Source organism: Eumetopias jubatus, unplaced genomic scaffold (assembly GCF_037043125.1).
Source record: "Eumetopias jubatus isolate StellerSeaLion01/CBP00866 unplaced genomic scaffold, mEumJub1_p1.0 scaffold_15, whole genome shotgun sequence".
Classification (NCBI taxonomy): Eukaryota; Metazoa; Chordata; class Mammalia; order Carnivora; family Otariidae; genus Eumetopias; species Eumetopias jubatus.
The window spans coordinates 61,871,689-61,888,037 of NW_028274821.1; the positions used below are offsets into that span (position 1 = coordinate 61,871,689).

The following is a 16,349-nucleotide window of genomic DNA, read 5'->3' on the forward strand; positions in this document are numbered from 1 at the left end:
AGTTCTTAATCTTCCATTTGGATGAAGGATCCCTTTGAAAAGCAATTAAAGCTTTGGGACTTCTCATGCATAATATTAGATTTAAATCATAGGATTCATGGATTTTTTTTTTTTTAAGATTTTATTTATTTGACAGAGAGAGACAACACAAGGCGGGGAGAGTGGGAGAGGGAGAAGCAGGCTTCCCACTGAGCCGGGAGCCCGATGCGGGGCTCGATGCGGGGCTCGATGCGGGGCTCGATGCGGGGCTCGATGCGGGGCTCGATGCGGGGCTCGATCCCAGACCCTGGGATCATGACCTGAGCTGAAGGCAGATGCTTAACGACTGAGCCACCCAGGCGCCCCGGATTCATGGATTTTTAAGAACCAGTGTTGTACCTGCCATGAGAGGAAAGTAGCACAAAGTAGGGGTAAATGGTAGCAAAACTTTTGATTCTGTGACTTCAAGGTTCAAAGCCAAAGAAGAAAACTGGAAAATGTTTAGATGCACATTGGTGTTTGAATGAGAATAGTGAGAAAGCAGAGGTTGTGTGTATACAGGGAGTGGGGTAAGAGGACAAGCAGAAAGGGTCCTAAGAGGTAAAAAGAGAAGATCCCTCTCCTAATGTACTATATGCCTCATTCCATCTACTTGCTCATCTCTTTCACCTTCATGCCCCTGTGCATTGTACATACGCAAGTATCTTATGGTTCATCTTAATGCAACCCTCTTAGAACATGAAACTTCCATTTACTCTTTTTCTTCTAATGTTGACCCACTCTGGCAGGTGAATTGAGACAAGATTTCTTAAGATTAGACCCAGCATAGAAAAGCATTGAAGAAGTTAGATGTGACTTTAGGTGAGTACCCAGCCTCTCTGAAACTATTCCCTCATCTATAAAACTGGAATGATAATCATTGACCCGCCCATTTCACAGACTCCTGTGCAAATCAAATAAGTGTATATGAAAATATAAATTCTGAAGTGCCATCCAGATGTAAATGACTATTACATGGTAATGCTGCCCTCAATATGTCACTGGACTAATATAACGGGGTGTGAGTAATCCCTGTATGATAAATATATCCCAGGAGGGAAAAAAATGTAATGCTGGTGGGGGGAGTGTGTGCAAACAGGAGGGAAAAGCATTGTAACCTCCTACTATACCAGTGGCGCTCAACTGTAGCTGCACATTAGAATCACCTGGGGACCTTTTCAAATACCCTAAATACAATGTTGTATCCTAGATTGGATCCTGAAGCAGAAAAATGGCATTAGTAGAAAACTAATGAAATCCAAATAATGGTAATGTCACTGTCTTAATTTCATAAGTTTTTATGAATGGACCATGGTTACAGAACATGTTAACATTAGGATAAAGAGGGTGAGAGGTATACAGAAACTTCTGTACTATCGTTAAAAGTTTTCTATAATTTCTAAAATTATTTCTCAAAAATATTATTTAAAACAAAAAAGCAATTTAAAAAATTGCTTGGATGCCATCCTAGGGAGGTAAATCAGAATCTCTGGGGAGGTGTCTGGACAGCTGTAATTTTGAAATCTTCCCCAGTGGTTCTAATGGATCCTGAGGGTTGAGAACCTCTTTCTACACTGTGAACACTTGTGAGAACTGGGATTCTGTCTTGTTCTTCACTGTCTAGCCTAGTACCTGGCACAGTGCCTCTGTACCTATATGGAGAGCTTGTACAATTGTGTCCTTGCTGAACTAAACCTTTACTTGTAAAAATAGCCTTCACTTCGAGTCTTCTGTACTAATAGATGGAAAACTGCAGTTTTCAGATATCTTCCCACCCAGAATAACTCCTATCCCTGCCCCCAGTATCTTTCATTTTCAGCTAACCCTGACCATTATCACCAGATAGATATTCTGAAAATACTAAAACTGCATTGTTCAAAAGTCTTACTTAGTTCCACATTACCTAACACATACTTCTTAGGGATGCAAAATTCTGTCCACTCTAATAATATGAGATTTTTAGCCTATTAGCCTGCTATTCCACATGGACCACGCATCACCTGTAGTTTGCATATAGTTCTCTTGAATATGTCCTGAATTCATCCTTCTCTGTGTCACATACAATACAATAAAGCCACAATCCTCACCTACAGTACAAATCTTTTCCATATTTCAAGGCTCCTTGAAGATGTAATTTTTTTAGGTCACTCCAGCAAAAAAAAAAAAAAAAAAAAAAAAAGTGAGTGTTTCCTCTATTGTATCTACTCTTCAAATGACACTAGCATTTACTATTATTTATATTCTGTTTTATTCCCCCCCCACAAGACTAGATTAAACCCCTGGTAATGGTGAAACATGTAATAAAAATTTAATGTACATTCTGCACAAATACAATATTTAAAAAGGAAAAAGAGAAAATCAAAATTCAAACACTCCAGTAAACTGTATTCATCACTCATCACCTCAAAATATCTTTGAAGGAGTCCCAGAGTAATTGTCAAAATTAACTTTAAAAGCCTACCAAGTCTGAATAAAATGTTGAAGCTGTTGTTACATTGATAAGTGAACAAAGTTTACAAGAAAACTATTACTCCCCCGGATTTTAAGTGTTCAGACAATACTTTCTCTACTTTTAAGAATTAACCAAGGAATTAAAAAAAAAAAAGAATTAACCAAGGAAAAAATAAATTAAAATAAAGGAATTAACCAAAGAAAGGTTTGTTCTTAAGGGGGGGATCAGTTATTCAGCCATCCCTTTCCCATTTCTGTCTCTCCCCCCACTATCCTCACCCCGATATATGTATACACACACACACACACACTAGCAGGATATCATCTATGTAATAGAGCCTGAAAAAACACCTTCGTTCTCCCAGATATAGTCTATACATGAAAAAAAAAACCTTAAAATATTAATGAGTATTGTAGAGATCTACAGTGTTTTGAAAAAACCACACACATAATATATTAAGATGTGTATTTTGTTGGACAACTATTGATGGTTGAGCATTGTTAAAACAAAACATAACTAAAGACATCATTTTCTGGATGAATTTCTTGAGGAACATTTGGAATTGCTGGTATCTCTGGTTCTTCTGCTTTGGGTTTTTCTCTCATTTCTGTAAAATAAAATATGAAAATAGGTTCAATAAATGGTATTGAAACAATTGACTACCTAGAGGGAAAAAAAACTCTCTACCTCATACCTCGCACAAAAGCAAATTTCAGATGAATTAAAGACTTAAATATTAAAATACCATAAGTGTTGTAGGAACAATAAAATGTTTTTTTATAATCTTAGGATTAGAAAGGCCTTTCTAAGCAGAACACAGACCAGAAACCATAAAGGAAAAGAATGACTGGTTTGAATAACTAAATATTAAAATCATGACAGTTTTGAATAAATAAAAATTAAAAATTGGGGCGCTTGGGTGGCTCAGTCGTTAAGCGTCTGCCTTCAGCTCACATCATGATCCCAGGGTCCTGGGATCGAGCCCCACATCGGGCTCTCTGCTCAGCGGGAAGACTGCTTCTCCCTCTCCCACTCCCCGTGCTTGTGTTCCCTCTCTCGCTGTCTCTCTCTCTGTCAAAAAAATAAATAAAATCTTTAAAAAAATAAATAAAATAAATAAATAATTAAAATCTTATCATGTAGATGACAAAACCCACTATAAATAAAGTTAAATCAAAAGCAACAGGGAAAATATTTATAACTTATATGTAGGTGAAGGCTTAATAACTATTATATAGGGATTTTTAAAATCAATCCAAAAAAATCAAATTTAAAATGGAATAGGAATTCAAACAGGCAATTCTCAAAAGAAAAAATTCAAATTTATAAGTCATGAAATTCAAATTCATGATAATACTAATGCCTAGTAGCAGTAGTTATTTAAAAAGTGGAAATTAAAACAATTAGGTTGTTTGGTTTTGTTTTTTTTTAACCTAACATATAGGAGACGGTTTTTTATTTTTATTTTTTAAAAAGATTTATTTATTTTTTTTAGAGAAGTGGGGGCAAGAGCAGGGGAAGCGGCAGAGGGAGAGAGAGAATCCTTAAGCAGGCTCCCTACTGAGCGCAGACCCTGACATGGGACTCTATCCTAGGACCCTGACATCATGACCTGAGCCAAAATCAGGAGTCAGACATTTAACCAACTGAGCCACCCAGGTGCCCCAGAAAAGTTTTTTAAATGTAATCAGATGAAGTATTGGCAAGGGCCTAGGGGAAAGACACATATAAACTCTTGGTTTGTGTGAGTTGCTACAATATTTGTGGAGGCTAGTCTGACAGAATGTATCCAAACATTAAATGTGGGTACACTTTGGCTCAGCATTTCAATTTCTGGGGATTTATCCAAAGAATATAATCAGACAAACTTAAGCTTCCAGTGCCTCAGTTTCCTTATCTATGAAATGGGGATAATAATTGTTTTTCTATTAGGGCTTTTAACTTTGAATAAAATAATTCACACAAAAGGTTTAATAGTTTCTGGCACATAAAAAGTGCCCAATAAATGTTACTTCCAATGATGTTCATTGAATACTGTTATAATAGTAAAACTTGGCAGTACCCTAAATGTTCGTCATTTCAAAGATTGGTTGAACAAATTATTGCACAGATAACAGCATACCGTACAAATGTTACCAAAGATGTCATTAAGATGGCCATGATATATATTGTATGTGAAAAAATGCAGGTTACAGAATAGATGTATTCTACTATCTCACTTGTTAAAACAAAGGAAAACAACCTTCCGGATGAGGATCAGAGATAGGAGATGGTATTAGAGTGGACTTACTCTATATTCACTTACATATTGCTCTCATTTATCATAATAAACATTCATAATTCATTATTATGAATATTTCCTAATCAGTAAAAAGGGTACATATTTCCATTTGTTTGGCCAGACAAAACCCCGAAACAAGAAAAGCATGAATTAATTGCCCACATTAACCTTAGCAAGAATGAACCTCTTAGAACGGTGCCCTGTGTGGATGAGAGCTGCTTCTCCAGCAGGGGCTCCTGTTGGCATAGGCCCATGCTTCGCCTATCTGCTTTTTTTTTTTTTTTAAAGATTTTATTTATTTGACAGGGAGAGACACAGCGAGAGAGGGAACACAAGCAGGGGGAGTGGGAGAGGGAGAAGCAGGCTTCCCGCCTAGCAGGGAGCCTGATGTGGGGCTCGATCCCAGGACCCTGGGACCGTGACCTGAGCCGAAGGCAGACGCTTAACGAATGAGCCCCCAGGCACCCCTTGCCTGTCTGCTTTTTACTCTAATTTTTTCAAGGTATTTCTTCAAAACCTGTACCTGTGGGAACCCAACTAACCCCTGCTTTTGTTGCACTCATCTTTTAGGAACGAGAACAAATAAGCTACCAGAGGGATTTCTTTAGAAAACAATTCCCTGGGGAGAACTCTGGTCTGGTAGATTCAGCCCATTGCTTATTGTAAAAGGCAATCGAGGTTCTCGCTTAAGTCAAACTGAAGAAAGGTCACATTATCTTAAAAGTGTTATGCTTAGGAGAAGGCTTTTCAGGAACAGACATTGAAATAGAGAGGGGTTTTAGCAAACCTGATAAATCCTACAAAAATGAGTTCCTCAGTAACAGGATCATATTTTGTACCTTTATAAATCCCTTGGTACCTTGTACCCTGAATTTACTTGCTTTTAGTTTGCTGGGGAATTTTCATTCTCAAGAAAAACTGTATTCCTGAAGCTTTCTTGTTAATTTATACTTGATTGTTCTTTAAAATATTTTGTACATAATTCATCTTATGTTGGGTTCATTTCACTTCACTGGCTAAAGCTTCCCAGAATGGAAAGTATGTCAAATACCTACTATACACACTTATATTTTCAATTATTTTCTTTTAATTCTTCATAAATGTGCCAAACAAACATTGGTTGGCTGAAAAACATTTTTTTACTCGAAACTAGCTAATGAGATTAATGATATCCTTTGCAATAACGGGAGATACTCTACGATTGTTAAAGAAGGCTATAAATCACCACTCTGAGGGACATGCATCTATGTTAGTGCTCTCATTATAAATGGGGAACAAAACCCCATTAAGTGGCAGTGTTGCTGACTTATCCCAGTAAAACACCCTACCTCGAGGAAAAGTATAAACATCCTTAGCATCCTCCTGGTGTGCTTTAGGATCCTGGCCTTGGGGCCCACCTGTTTCTTGGTATGGTTCTGAAAAGCATTCTTTAGGCAGATCCTTATTTTTATATGCCTTAGTAGAAAGATCTTCAGGCCCAAGTGTTTCTTGGTATATTTCAGGTGAATGGTCTTCAGGCCCAGGTGTCTCTTGGTATATTCCAGGTGAATAGTCTTCAGGCCCAAGTGTTTCTTGGTATATTTCAGGTGAACAATCCTCAGGCCCAGGTGTTTCTTGATATATTTCAGGTGGATATTCCTCAGGAGCAGGCATTTCTTGGACTGTGTTTCGAGAGGATGCTTTAGGCACAGCAATTTCTTTATATGTTTCATAAGAGAAGTGTTCAGGTTCAACTGACTCTTGGTGTGTTTTTGTAGAAAGGTCTTTAGGTACAGCTATTTCTTCTGTTTTAGGAAAGAAGCTTTCAGCCTCAGCCATTGCTTGATCTGGTTCAGAATTGTATTCCTCAGGTTCAGCTCTTTTTTGGTATGTTTCAAGAGCATACCCTTTAGGCATATCTGGTTTGGGGAATGCTTCAAGAGAGCATCCTTCCAGGTCAGCTATGTCTTCAGGTGTTTTAGAAGGAAGGACTTTGACTACAGCTGTTTCTTGGCACATTTTAGGAAAGAGGGCTTCAGGTTCAGCCATATCAGGGCACAATCTGGAAGGATGGTTTTGAAATACGGCTGTTTCCTGGCACATTGTAAGAGAGAGGGCTTCAGGTTCAGCCATATCTGGACACGTTTTAGAAGGATGGCCTTGAAGTACAGCTGTTTCTTGGCATATTTTAGGAGAGAGGGCTCCAGGGTCAGCCACATCTTGGCATGTTTCAGAAGGATGATTTTGTACCACTGTTTCTTGTAACTCAGAAGAATTTTCCTGATGTATAATGCTTTCTTGATCCACTGTAGAAAATTGTCTCTCAGGCACAACTTTTTTGGGAGAGGCTACCAGGGACAGCACTTCGGTTATACTCCTAGGCGGTTCAGTTTCTTTCTCCATAGGTGCCAGTGCTTTCTCCATCATGTCCTTTTTAAATTGTGACTGAGATTCCTCCTTCAGTTTTGTATTTTGTTGTCTCTTTCTGCCTCTTTTATTTCCTTTTCCTGTCCTTGGCCGCTTGCATTTTTTCTCTCTGTGGAAGATCAGAATTAGTGTCAGCAACGGGGCTACAGGATTGGAAGAAATGCTTCGCGATAACAGCCCCAGGTCTCCCGCTGCCTGCCGTGTTTCATGACCATGAACAAACCGCTTAATCTCTCTCTCTAGGCCTCAACCTCCTTGTTTGTAAAATGAAGGAGTAGTGCTAGATGTTCTCCATTGTCAGGAGATGAATGTCCCTCGGGGACTTTTTGTCTCTGACACCTGGCTCACACAGAATCTTCTTGGTGAGTGTAGAGCGCATGTGCGTGTTTGAGAGCATACACTTAAAGATTGGTTAAAGAAACGTATAACTCATGTTATAAAGGAATAGACTGGCATGCTGGTTTATACAGTAGTCTCTTTGGGTTTAGTTTGTGTGAGTTAGTCCCACTATGCCCTGGGCAAACGGATACAATTGTGTTTCTAGATCTGCCATCCAGGCACAGCTCCTTGTCTATGCAGCCTGTAGACAGAAGATGTATATCTAATTGCTTATCTAATTCAGCATCCTGTGTGCAGAATCCTAAATAGCCGTGATACATGTCAAATGAGATGTACTGTAAGCTGGGTCAAAAGCTGCAAAACCATTTCTGGAAGTAAAGAAGCCTGGTGGAAAGGCATGAGTGGCCATATTATACCTACTCCAAATTAATAGCTAGATGAAGGATCTAAAAGATAAAAGGATATGCATGGAAATTGCGGCCAATGACAAATTGTTAGGTACTGTCACTATAACCAAATACAGATGGCTAATGCAGATGGGCTGGGAGGTTGGGGGAAGAAGAGGTACTATAAATAAACATTTCATCATTTTTCTAAACCTATTGAAATTCTGTTCCAGGCTACCTGCTCTGTGGAGCCTTTTCTTAGAGATCACAGGCTGAAATGCTCTCCTTATTCAGGATTTATGATGAGGGTCATGCTTTTAGGTGAGGAACATAGCCTGCCTCAGATTCTCATTACTTCTGGGGGAATATTCTTATAGTAAATATTCGTATTTCTTTTAGCAAACTAGATAAAACCAGTGCTTTTATGTCTCTGCAGTGCTCATAATTCCTTGCACACTTAAATGGGTACCCTATTCTACCTTTGTTTATGTTTGAAGATTTCCATAGTTAAATTTTCTTAAAGGTTGCCTCACAAAAACCAGTTTGAAATCAATTTAAAAAGTTACATATGTAATAAGACAGTCGAAAATAAGTATTAAAATAATATAGAAGAAAATGTTGCATAAAAACGATAGGATAACACTTCAGCATTTTAGAGTTTAATTCCAAGTAACAAAGGACACAAGGTAATTTATAAAGTCCTTATTGTCAGATTTTTAGAAGATGGTATGTGTGACTTTTTCAGGAAACACTTATTTCATCCTAGATATTAAATCCTAAATAATTTGTTAGGTAGATCTCTATCCGAGGGATTTTGAGTTATGTTCCATGTTCTTCATGGTAGTTTTTCAAAAGATGCAAACATATCTATGTGGCCTAAAATTTAATCCAGACTCTGTCACTGATCAGCTATGTGATCATGGACAGGTCATTTAAACTCTCTATGCCTTGGTTTCTTCATAGGTAAAATGGAGTAAATGGTATCTGTCCAACTTCATGTGGTTGTTGAAAGAATGGCATAAAATAAGGGCGCCCAGGTAGCTCAGTGGGTTAAGCATCCAGTGCTTGGTTTTGGCTCAGGTCATGATCTCAGGGTCCTGAGATTGAGCCCCATGTTGGGCTCCCAGCTCAGCAGGGAGTCTGCTTCCCCTCACCCCTTCCCCCCACTCATGCACTCTCTCTCTCTCTAAAAATAAATTAATTTAAAAAAAAGAATTGCATATAACAACTTGGATGAATGAATTATTCAACTATAAAGTAGTAGTCATATTAATACAGGAAGCACAGGACTTCCTATGAGCCAGGCACTGTTTTGAGCAATTTACTTATTCTGTTATCTCGTATAATCTTCACATCATACACTTATGAGGCAAATACTATTATTATCTCCATTTTGCAGATGACAAAACCGCGGCACTTTCTTGTTCCAGGCCAATTGGCTAGACGGGGGGGCACGCTTCAAATCTAGTCATTCTGGCTTTAATAGCCAGGGCTCTCAACCGTTATACTCCCCTGCTTCTCTCTGGAACCACTAAGGTTTCAGTGTGTGGTATGTTGTAGTAAGAACAGCCCTCAGTAATATAGAGATGTGTCACAAGATCATGGCCAGCCAGCTGCCAAGAGGCTCACCAAGGTGTCATCTCAGTGACTTTTGAAGTGACACTGAAGTGTCACTTCAGTGACTTTTTCAGCCTTGCCCCCGCCCCAAGCCAGCAAACTCAGAAACCCAATTCTATCAGCACACTGAGACTAACTCCATTTATCAGGGATAGAACTTATCAACCATCTCAGAGAGACAAATATATAAACCTAAAGACCAATTTTTAAGTGAACAGTGAGAAAAGCAGAGTCACATAGCAGAGGATATTTGGACTAACATGAATGTAATTCTTTCTCTGTAGCAAGTATTTGAGAAGCCAAATAATGATCAGAAGGTTTCTTGGAGAGTATGGAATTAGGGGAGCTAATAGGATATTCTTCAATAGAGTCACCCGCCACAGGACTTGAGTATAGAAGTTTCTGCTATAACATAATATAACGTAACTCCTGGAAAACCTTTCTGCAAAATCATACACTAAAATACAGTGCTTGTGGGGAGAAATAGAGTTAAGGCAAATGACCCAAATCCTGTGCAACTTTTTTGTTTTTTCTTTTTATTAAGTAGGCCCAATGCGGGGCTTGAACCCTCAACCCTGAGATCAAGACCTGAGCCAGATCAGAAGTCGGGGGCTTAACCAACTGAGCCATAGAGGCACCCCCTGTGCAACTTTTTAACACTAACAAAAACAATAACGGGTACCCGGGAGATAAATTGAGTAGTACAGACAGGCAGCTTCCCCTGGCTGGAGGCTGCCTGGGCCATAGCAAAAATACACAAAACAGCAGTGTAAATGCAGGCTTTCAGCTGCTGAGATCGTGCAAATGCTGGTGGTGCTCTGAGCCAGCAGGGCTGCCCTTGGGCTGGGCACAGGGCTTGGGCAAGTGCAACCTACATGTGGAGAGCTGTGCAGGGCCAGTCCTGTCCTCTGGGGAAGGAGCCCCAGAGGCAGGCTGAAAAGGACCCTGCTTATGCAGCAGCTGAAAGCTTTTCCCTTTCCTACCAAAGGTTTTAATTGCATTCCCTTTTGACTAGGAAAAATCTCGAACCCATACAACTTCCACATTATACTGACATCATTCTCCTATTTACCAATCATATGTGAGCTGATTGGTGCTGTAGCAGAATAGCCAGTAATTCAGTCCACTGGGGTGATAGGTGCCCTTTCTCCAGAAAAGTGCTAAAACATTTAGGTTGTACTTTTTTTTAAACAATGCCTAGAAATATGTATACCTATTTTATCTTTGCCATCGAAAGAAACATTTTTGCAGCAATGAAGAAATGCAAATCTAACTGCTAATTTAACAACAACAACAACAACAATAATAATATAAGAGTGTTTAGATGAGTGGTTCTCAACTGGGAGGCAATTTTGCCCCTTCATCACCCCCCTCCCTATGTCCCATGCCAGGAGACATTTGACAATGTCTGGAAACATTTTTGATTGTCACAATGTGGGTAGGAGAGTGCTATTACTTTCTAGATGCCAGAGATGCTGCTAAACATCTGCAATGCACAGAACAGCCTCCCACACAAAGAATTATCCTGCCCACAGCATCAATAGTGCCCAGGTTGAGATACTCTGGCTTAGATGGGTGTTGCACTTTGGCTCCTTGGACTCCCCATTTCTATCTCCAAGCATCTCCAAGTACCTCTGTTTTCCTACTCCTATTCTAAATGGATGCACTTAGAAGCTGCCTCATTTATAATCATGGTCTCGTACTCCCTCCCTGAGATTATATACAGGTGACTTTGCTTGGAGATTTAAAAACTCCTAAACTCTTCCATCACTTATTTCCATGGTTTATTCCATGGAGAGTTAACGCACTCATTCAATTAGGATTTTACTAATTGAAAGCCTGGAAAACTAACGAAGTTCTCCTCAAAGTTATCTCCTGCTCCCAACAAGATGTTTCTATGTTTATATCACCAGAGTAGTAGAACACCAGACCTCTCTACAGTATAATTCAACTGCCTGGGGCTTTTATTTAAAAAGAACAGGAATAGGGACGCCTGGATGGCTCAGTCAGTTAAGCGTCTGCCTTCAGCTCAGGTCATGACCCAGGGTCCTGGGATCGAGTCCCGCATCGGGCTCCTTGCTCAATAGGGAGCCTGCTTCTCCCTCTGCCTGCCACTCCCCCTGTTTGTGCTCTCTCTCTCTGACAAATAAGTAAATAAAATCTTTAAAAAAAATAAAAAGAATAGGAATAAAATTCTGTTCCCACCCCTTTACTAGCTATGTGACTTTAGGCAAGAGATTTAACCTTTGAAGACTTGGTTCCTTTTTTTTTTTTTTTTTTTTTGTAAAATAGGGATAACACCTCCCAAATTATGGGATTGTTGGAAAGATAAATATAGTATGTAAAAGCACTCAGCGCTACTTGACCCACAGCACATACTTGACAAATATCAGTTCCTTTTCCCTTGCAATGATACTATACCCAAAATGCCATTGCAAATTTTGCTTCTCTTGTGCTTCAGCTTTCCTTTTTCTGAGTTGCTCTCTGTTTCGCAAATTCCAAGTTCCAATGACTTCTGTAGGATCAAAATGGAAGTTAGAGGATGCAGTGATAAATTGTGGCATTTATCAGCAAGAGTCCTATGGCAGAGTGGTAGAACCCCTATACTAGGTGTCTGTTTTGTTCCGAGCTTTGGGGGGACAAGGACCATATCTTATTTACCCTTGTACCTCCAAAGAATGCCTAGGAACAAACATTCAGTAAACATTTTTAAATGAAAGGGTCAGTACCTAAGTGTGCCATCAACCCATTAATTTCTTCAAAATAATTTTACATATTATAGGAACATAAAAGAAAAAAATTAGCCATGTTCTGCCATCCTTCACATTATAACCCATTTTCATTTTATTTCTCATACCCATCTAGCCCATATATTACACAAATTTGTAATGACAGTATACCATATATCATTATTAATCTAACATTATGTCAGATATATTTTCTATGAGATAGTCCTTATAACTTTAATCAAGTTGATGGATTCCTGTTTGCCCAGTCATTCCACTTGTATTGGTTGTTGCCAATTTTAAGGGGTTTTTTTTTTGCCATTGTAGATCAAATTATAATAAGAATATTCATGCATACAGCTTTTTTCCTTTTGAATTTTTTTCCTTAGGATGATGTTTCTCTAAGTTCTTTGGAAAGTTATCAAAAAAAGGTTCTGTTGCCTTTTTCTGTTTATCAAAAAAATGTTCTGTTGCCTTTTTCTGTTTTTTGTGAAAAGTTAATGGGTCTTCTTAGAGCCTGTAAAGTGATTACAAACTTGCACTGAGATCCCCAAGAGCCAGAGCATGCCCTTGGACCACAGCACCTTTTGTTCTTAGGACAGAAGTTCTTATGGTGAACTTAGATGGAAGAATATTATACCTTTATTTTCACCAATGTCTAATTACATTTCCTTCAGTTATGAACGTAGGTGACAAACCTCAGCAATTTTTGTGCAGTAAGTGACTTTGTCACCAAAAGAAATCAGATTTTTTTCATATTACAATACAGTTGTTTCAGATACCTTAAAATATAATTTATTTGAGATAATATATTTGATTTGATACAATGGTTTTAGACCCACTTAATATAATCTTGTTATTTAATACATCCATAAATAAGCATATATATTGTTGTATCACAATTTTTCATTTTGATAACTGTATCTTAGAGTTGTTTCCTTTGGAATCCTATCAATTTTATGTATTTAAAATATTTATTTTAAAAAGGGGTCTATAGGTGGGTGCCTGGGTGGCTCAGATGGTTAAGCGTCTGCCTTCACCTCAGGTCATGATCCCAGGGTCCTGGGATCGAGTCCCGCATCGGGCTCCCTGCTCCTTGGGAGACTGCTTCTCCCTCTGCCTCTCTCTCTCTCTCTCTCTCTCTCTCTCTCTCTGTCTTTCATGAATAAATAAATAAAATCTTTAAAAAAAAAGGGGTCTATAGGTTCATCAGAATGCCAAAGGGATCCATGGCACAAAAGTGTTTTAAAAACTGTCTCAAGGCCTAGGGTTCTGCAAAAAACGTTTTGAGAAATGCCACGTTAGGACAGACTCAAGACTAAGTTTAGTGAGTCAAGAGAATAAGCGCTATTACAGTTGTGGCAATAAGTAGACCAGATCTCTTTCCAAAAATCATACCAAATTTATATTACTATAGAAGTATAAGTGTGTACTTGTTTTACCACAACCATCCAGTACTGGGTATTTTCATTTTCTTTCACTTGAATATATTATTAATAATTTACTTGCTATCTCCTTGTGTTTCTCTGGCTTACTAGAATCAATGCGCTAGAAGTCACCTCAGAAGGTATACAATCCCAATCCTTCCCATCTAAGGTTATGTGAACATACTCAATTATGTCCTTTTTGGGAGCCAGATTCATAAAAATTAGGAAAATAATCACAGCCTCAGTTCTTCCCAACAGTCACTAAGACATCTGAGTGGCCACTAGAGACCTCTCAAGATCTCTTTCATTACCTGGAACATGGTTCTCTTCTTGGTGAGGATTAGGTGTCTGATGGAGTTTCAAGTGAGATTGGTCCTTTCCCAAATCCATCTTGCTGTAATACCTTCCTGCTCTTTGGTCTGACTTCCACAAGTAACCTTTTTAAAAATATCAAAAGCACCTAACGGTTAAACACACACAGACACCCAGGCACACAAATTTACTTGTCACTTAACTTCCCGCCTAAAAGTTTTATCTGGTTGGACCACAGCTGTTGGCTACTTCTACTTTCTTTATCACATTGCACAAGTATGAGTAGGGGGCATGGTTAGTCCTACCATCCTCATCCTGTAGCATAGTTGCTAGTTATAGAGGGAGCCCCATGGCCACAGCCTGGCATGGCACAGCCTCTGGTACAACAGTCATTTATTTCTGTCTGCCAAAAAGTGCCTGAGTCTGATGGTCCTTTTTCCTAGACCCAAGGTCTAGGAACTAATCGGTCCATGTCCTAGAATAAGTCACCTCCCCTTTCTGTGACTCTTTCCTCATTTGCAAGGTGGGTAAATAATTCCTGATTTGCCCATCTCACACAGTTCTTGTGCAAAAGTGAAAATAATGAATGTGAACATTATGAAGATGTGAAATTAATCTTACATGATTTTCCTGCATATGGCATTCTTTTTACCTTAATCTGTTGCAAAATAATGTAAAGTTTTGCTGTAGATGCTGTGAAATTTAGATGATAGACCCAAAGAACTAAATTAGGAATTCAAAGCAAATCTGAACCCTTTTCTGCTCACCTGATCATTGTCCAGTGACTCAAGATAACTAGTGAAATCCACCGTTATTTGTCCAGGAAAGGTCAGAAAGAATTTCATAATGAAAATATGACCATATTATGCCACAGAAATTAAGTGGAAACCAGAGGAATTACCCCATCCCCAGTTGGTCACCCCACTTGAGAAGGCAGGGAGGCACAGAGGACCATGACTGTTCAAATAGGGAAGGACCACTGAACACACCTTGATCTGAGCAGCCCATCTGTGAGAAACGCAGGATTAACAGTATTCTAGAGTCATAGATTGCATTGAAGAGAGTTTGAATTCCAGTGTTGCTTAGGCAAGTTAGATAGCCTAGGGGGGCCAATTGACCTATCTACACATGGGGACAATATTGGTATCTATCTCCTGGTGTTATTGGGAAGATTAAATCAAATAATCTGTATAAAACATGTATAAAACATTTTATATGTGCCTGGCATATTGAACTTGCTTAACAAGTGTTAGCTGCTTTTATTAATAATAAAAATATAGTAACCAGATTTTGGTAAACCAAGTCATGGGGTTTTTTTTTTAGATTTTATTTTTTACTTATTTATTTGAGAGAGCACAAGTGGGTTGAGGGTCAGAGGGAGAAGCAGACTCCCCGCTGAGCAGGGAGCCTATGCGGAACTCGATCCCAGGACCCTGAGATCTTCGACCTGAGTCGGAAGTCAGACACTTAACTGACTGAGCCACCCAGGCATCCCCCAAGTCATAGTTTTAAATGCACTGAAGAAATGCAGGAAATCTGAAAAGAATCCTTTATAAAGAGAAAACCTTTAAAATGTGAATAGATGCCTCCTACTTCTCTAGACTAGTAAGGCATTAGAAGTAGAAGAGTCCCCAAAACCATCTAGTTCCCTCCCCCCATTTTATATAGAGATAAACTGAGAGCGAAGGAGAGGAATGATTTACCTGCCCCAAATTTTCTTACTTATTGCCAACAGCACCTCTTACTGATTATAAGACAGGTTATCTCTTCAGGCTTGATCTTACCTGCGTATGAAAATGTATGTGTAGTGTGAATGGATGAGAGAAGCAAGTTTTTCAAACACACTGGAAAATATCGAGAATTACATAACCAACACCCATATACCCAGCACCCAGACTTAATGTGGTTTTCAGTCACCAGATCCTAATGCTTTAGCTTTAAGTTTCTCAGTTCTCCAGTCTTTCCCATAAGAAAAGGTCTAAAAACTCATAACCTCAGAGACTCTCTCTTCAAAGGAGTCCTGGAGGGAATGGAAGGTGTAATTTGCAATTTGTCTCTTGACAATTTTTGGATTTTCAGATATAGGGTTTAAAGAAATCAAATACAAATTCAAAAGTTTTAAAAGTAATATGTTGGCTAACTGAATAAAAAAATAAAAATAAAAAATTTTAAAGTAGTAGTGTTTATCATTTAAACTGGTATTTCAAATATTGGTCCCTTTATTTGATGCTTTAATTCATACTGGTTGTTTCTTATGATAGCTCAATAAAATAACCTCATAAAATATCTCTGGGGTACCTTACAGAAGATGTAGAAGTACTTCTTTTTTTTTATGTTATGTTAATCACCATACATTACATCATTAGTTTTTGATGTAGTGTTCCA

General features: G+C 38.6%; 1 protein-coding gene across 1 annotated transcript; it reads right to left on the bottom strand.

Moving 5' to 3' along the window:
- Positions 1-2,942: 2,942 nt before the first annotated feature.
- Positions 2,943-14,321, bottom strand: HEMGN (hemogen). Its single transcript, XM_028108777.2, has 5 exons — positions 14,270-14,321; positions 13,964-14,089; positions 11,921-12,014; positions 6,080-7,266; positions 2,943-3,077 (listed from the first exon to the last, which is right to left on the bottom strand). Exons 1-5 carry the CDS (start codon positions 14,286-14,288, stop codon positions 2,971-2,973), a joined length of 1,533 nt encoding a protein of 510 aa, XP_027964578.1. The 5' UTR covers positions 14,289-14,321; the 3' UTR covers positions 2,943-2,970.
- Positions 14,322-16,349: the final 2,028 nt, after the last annotated feature.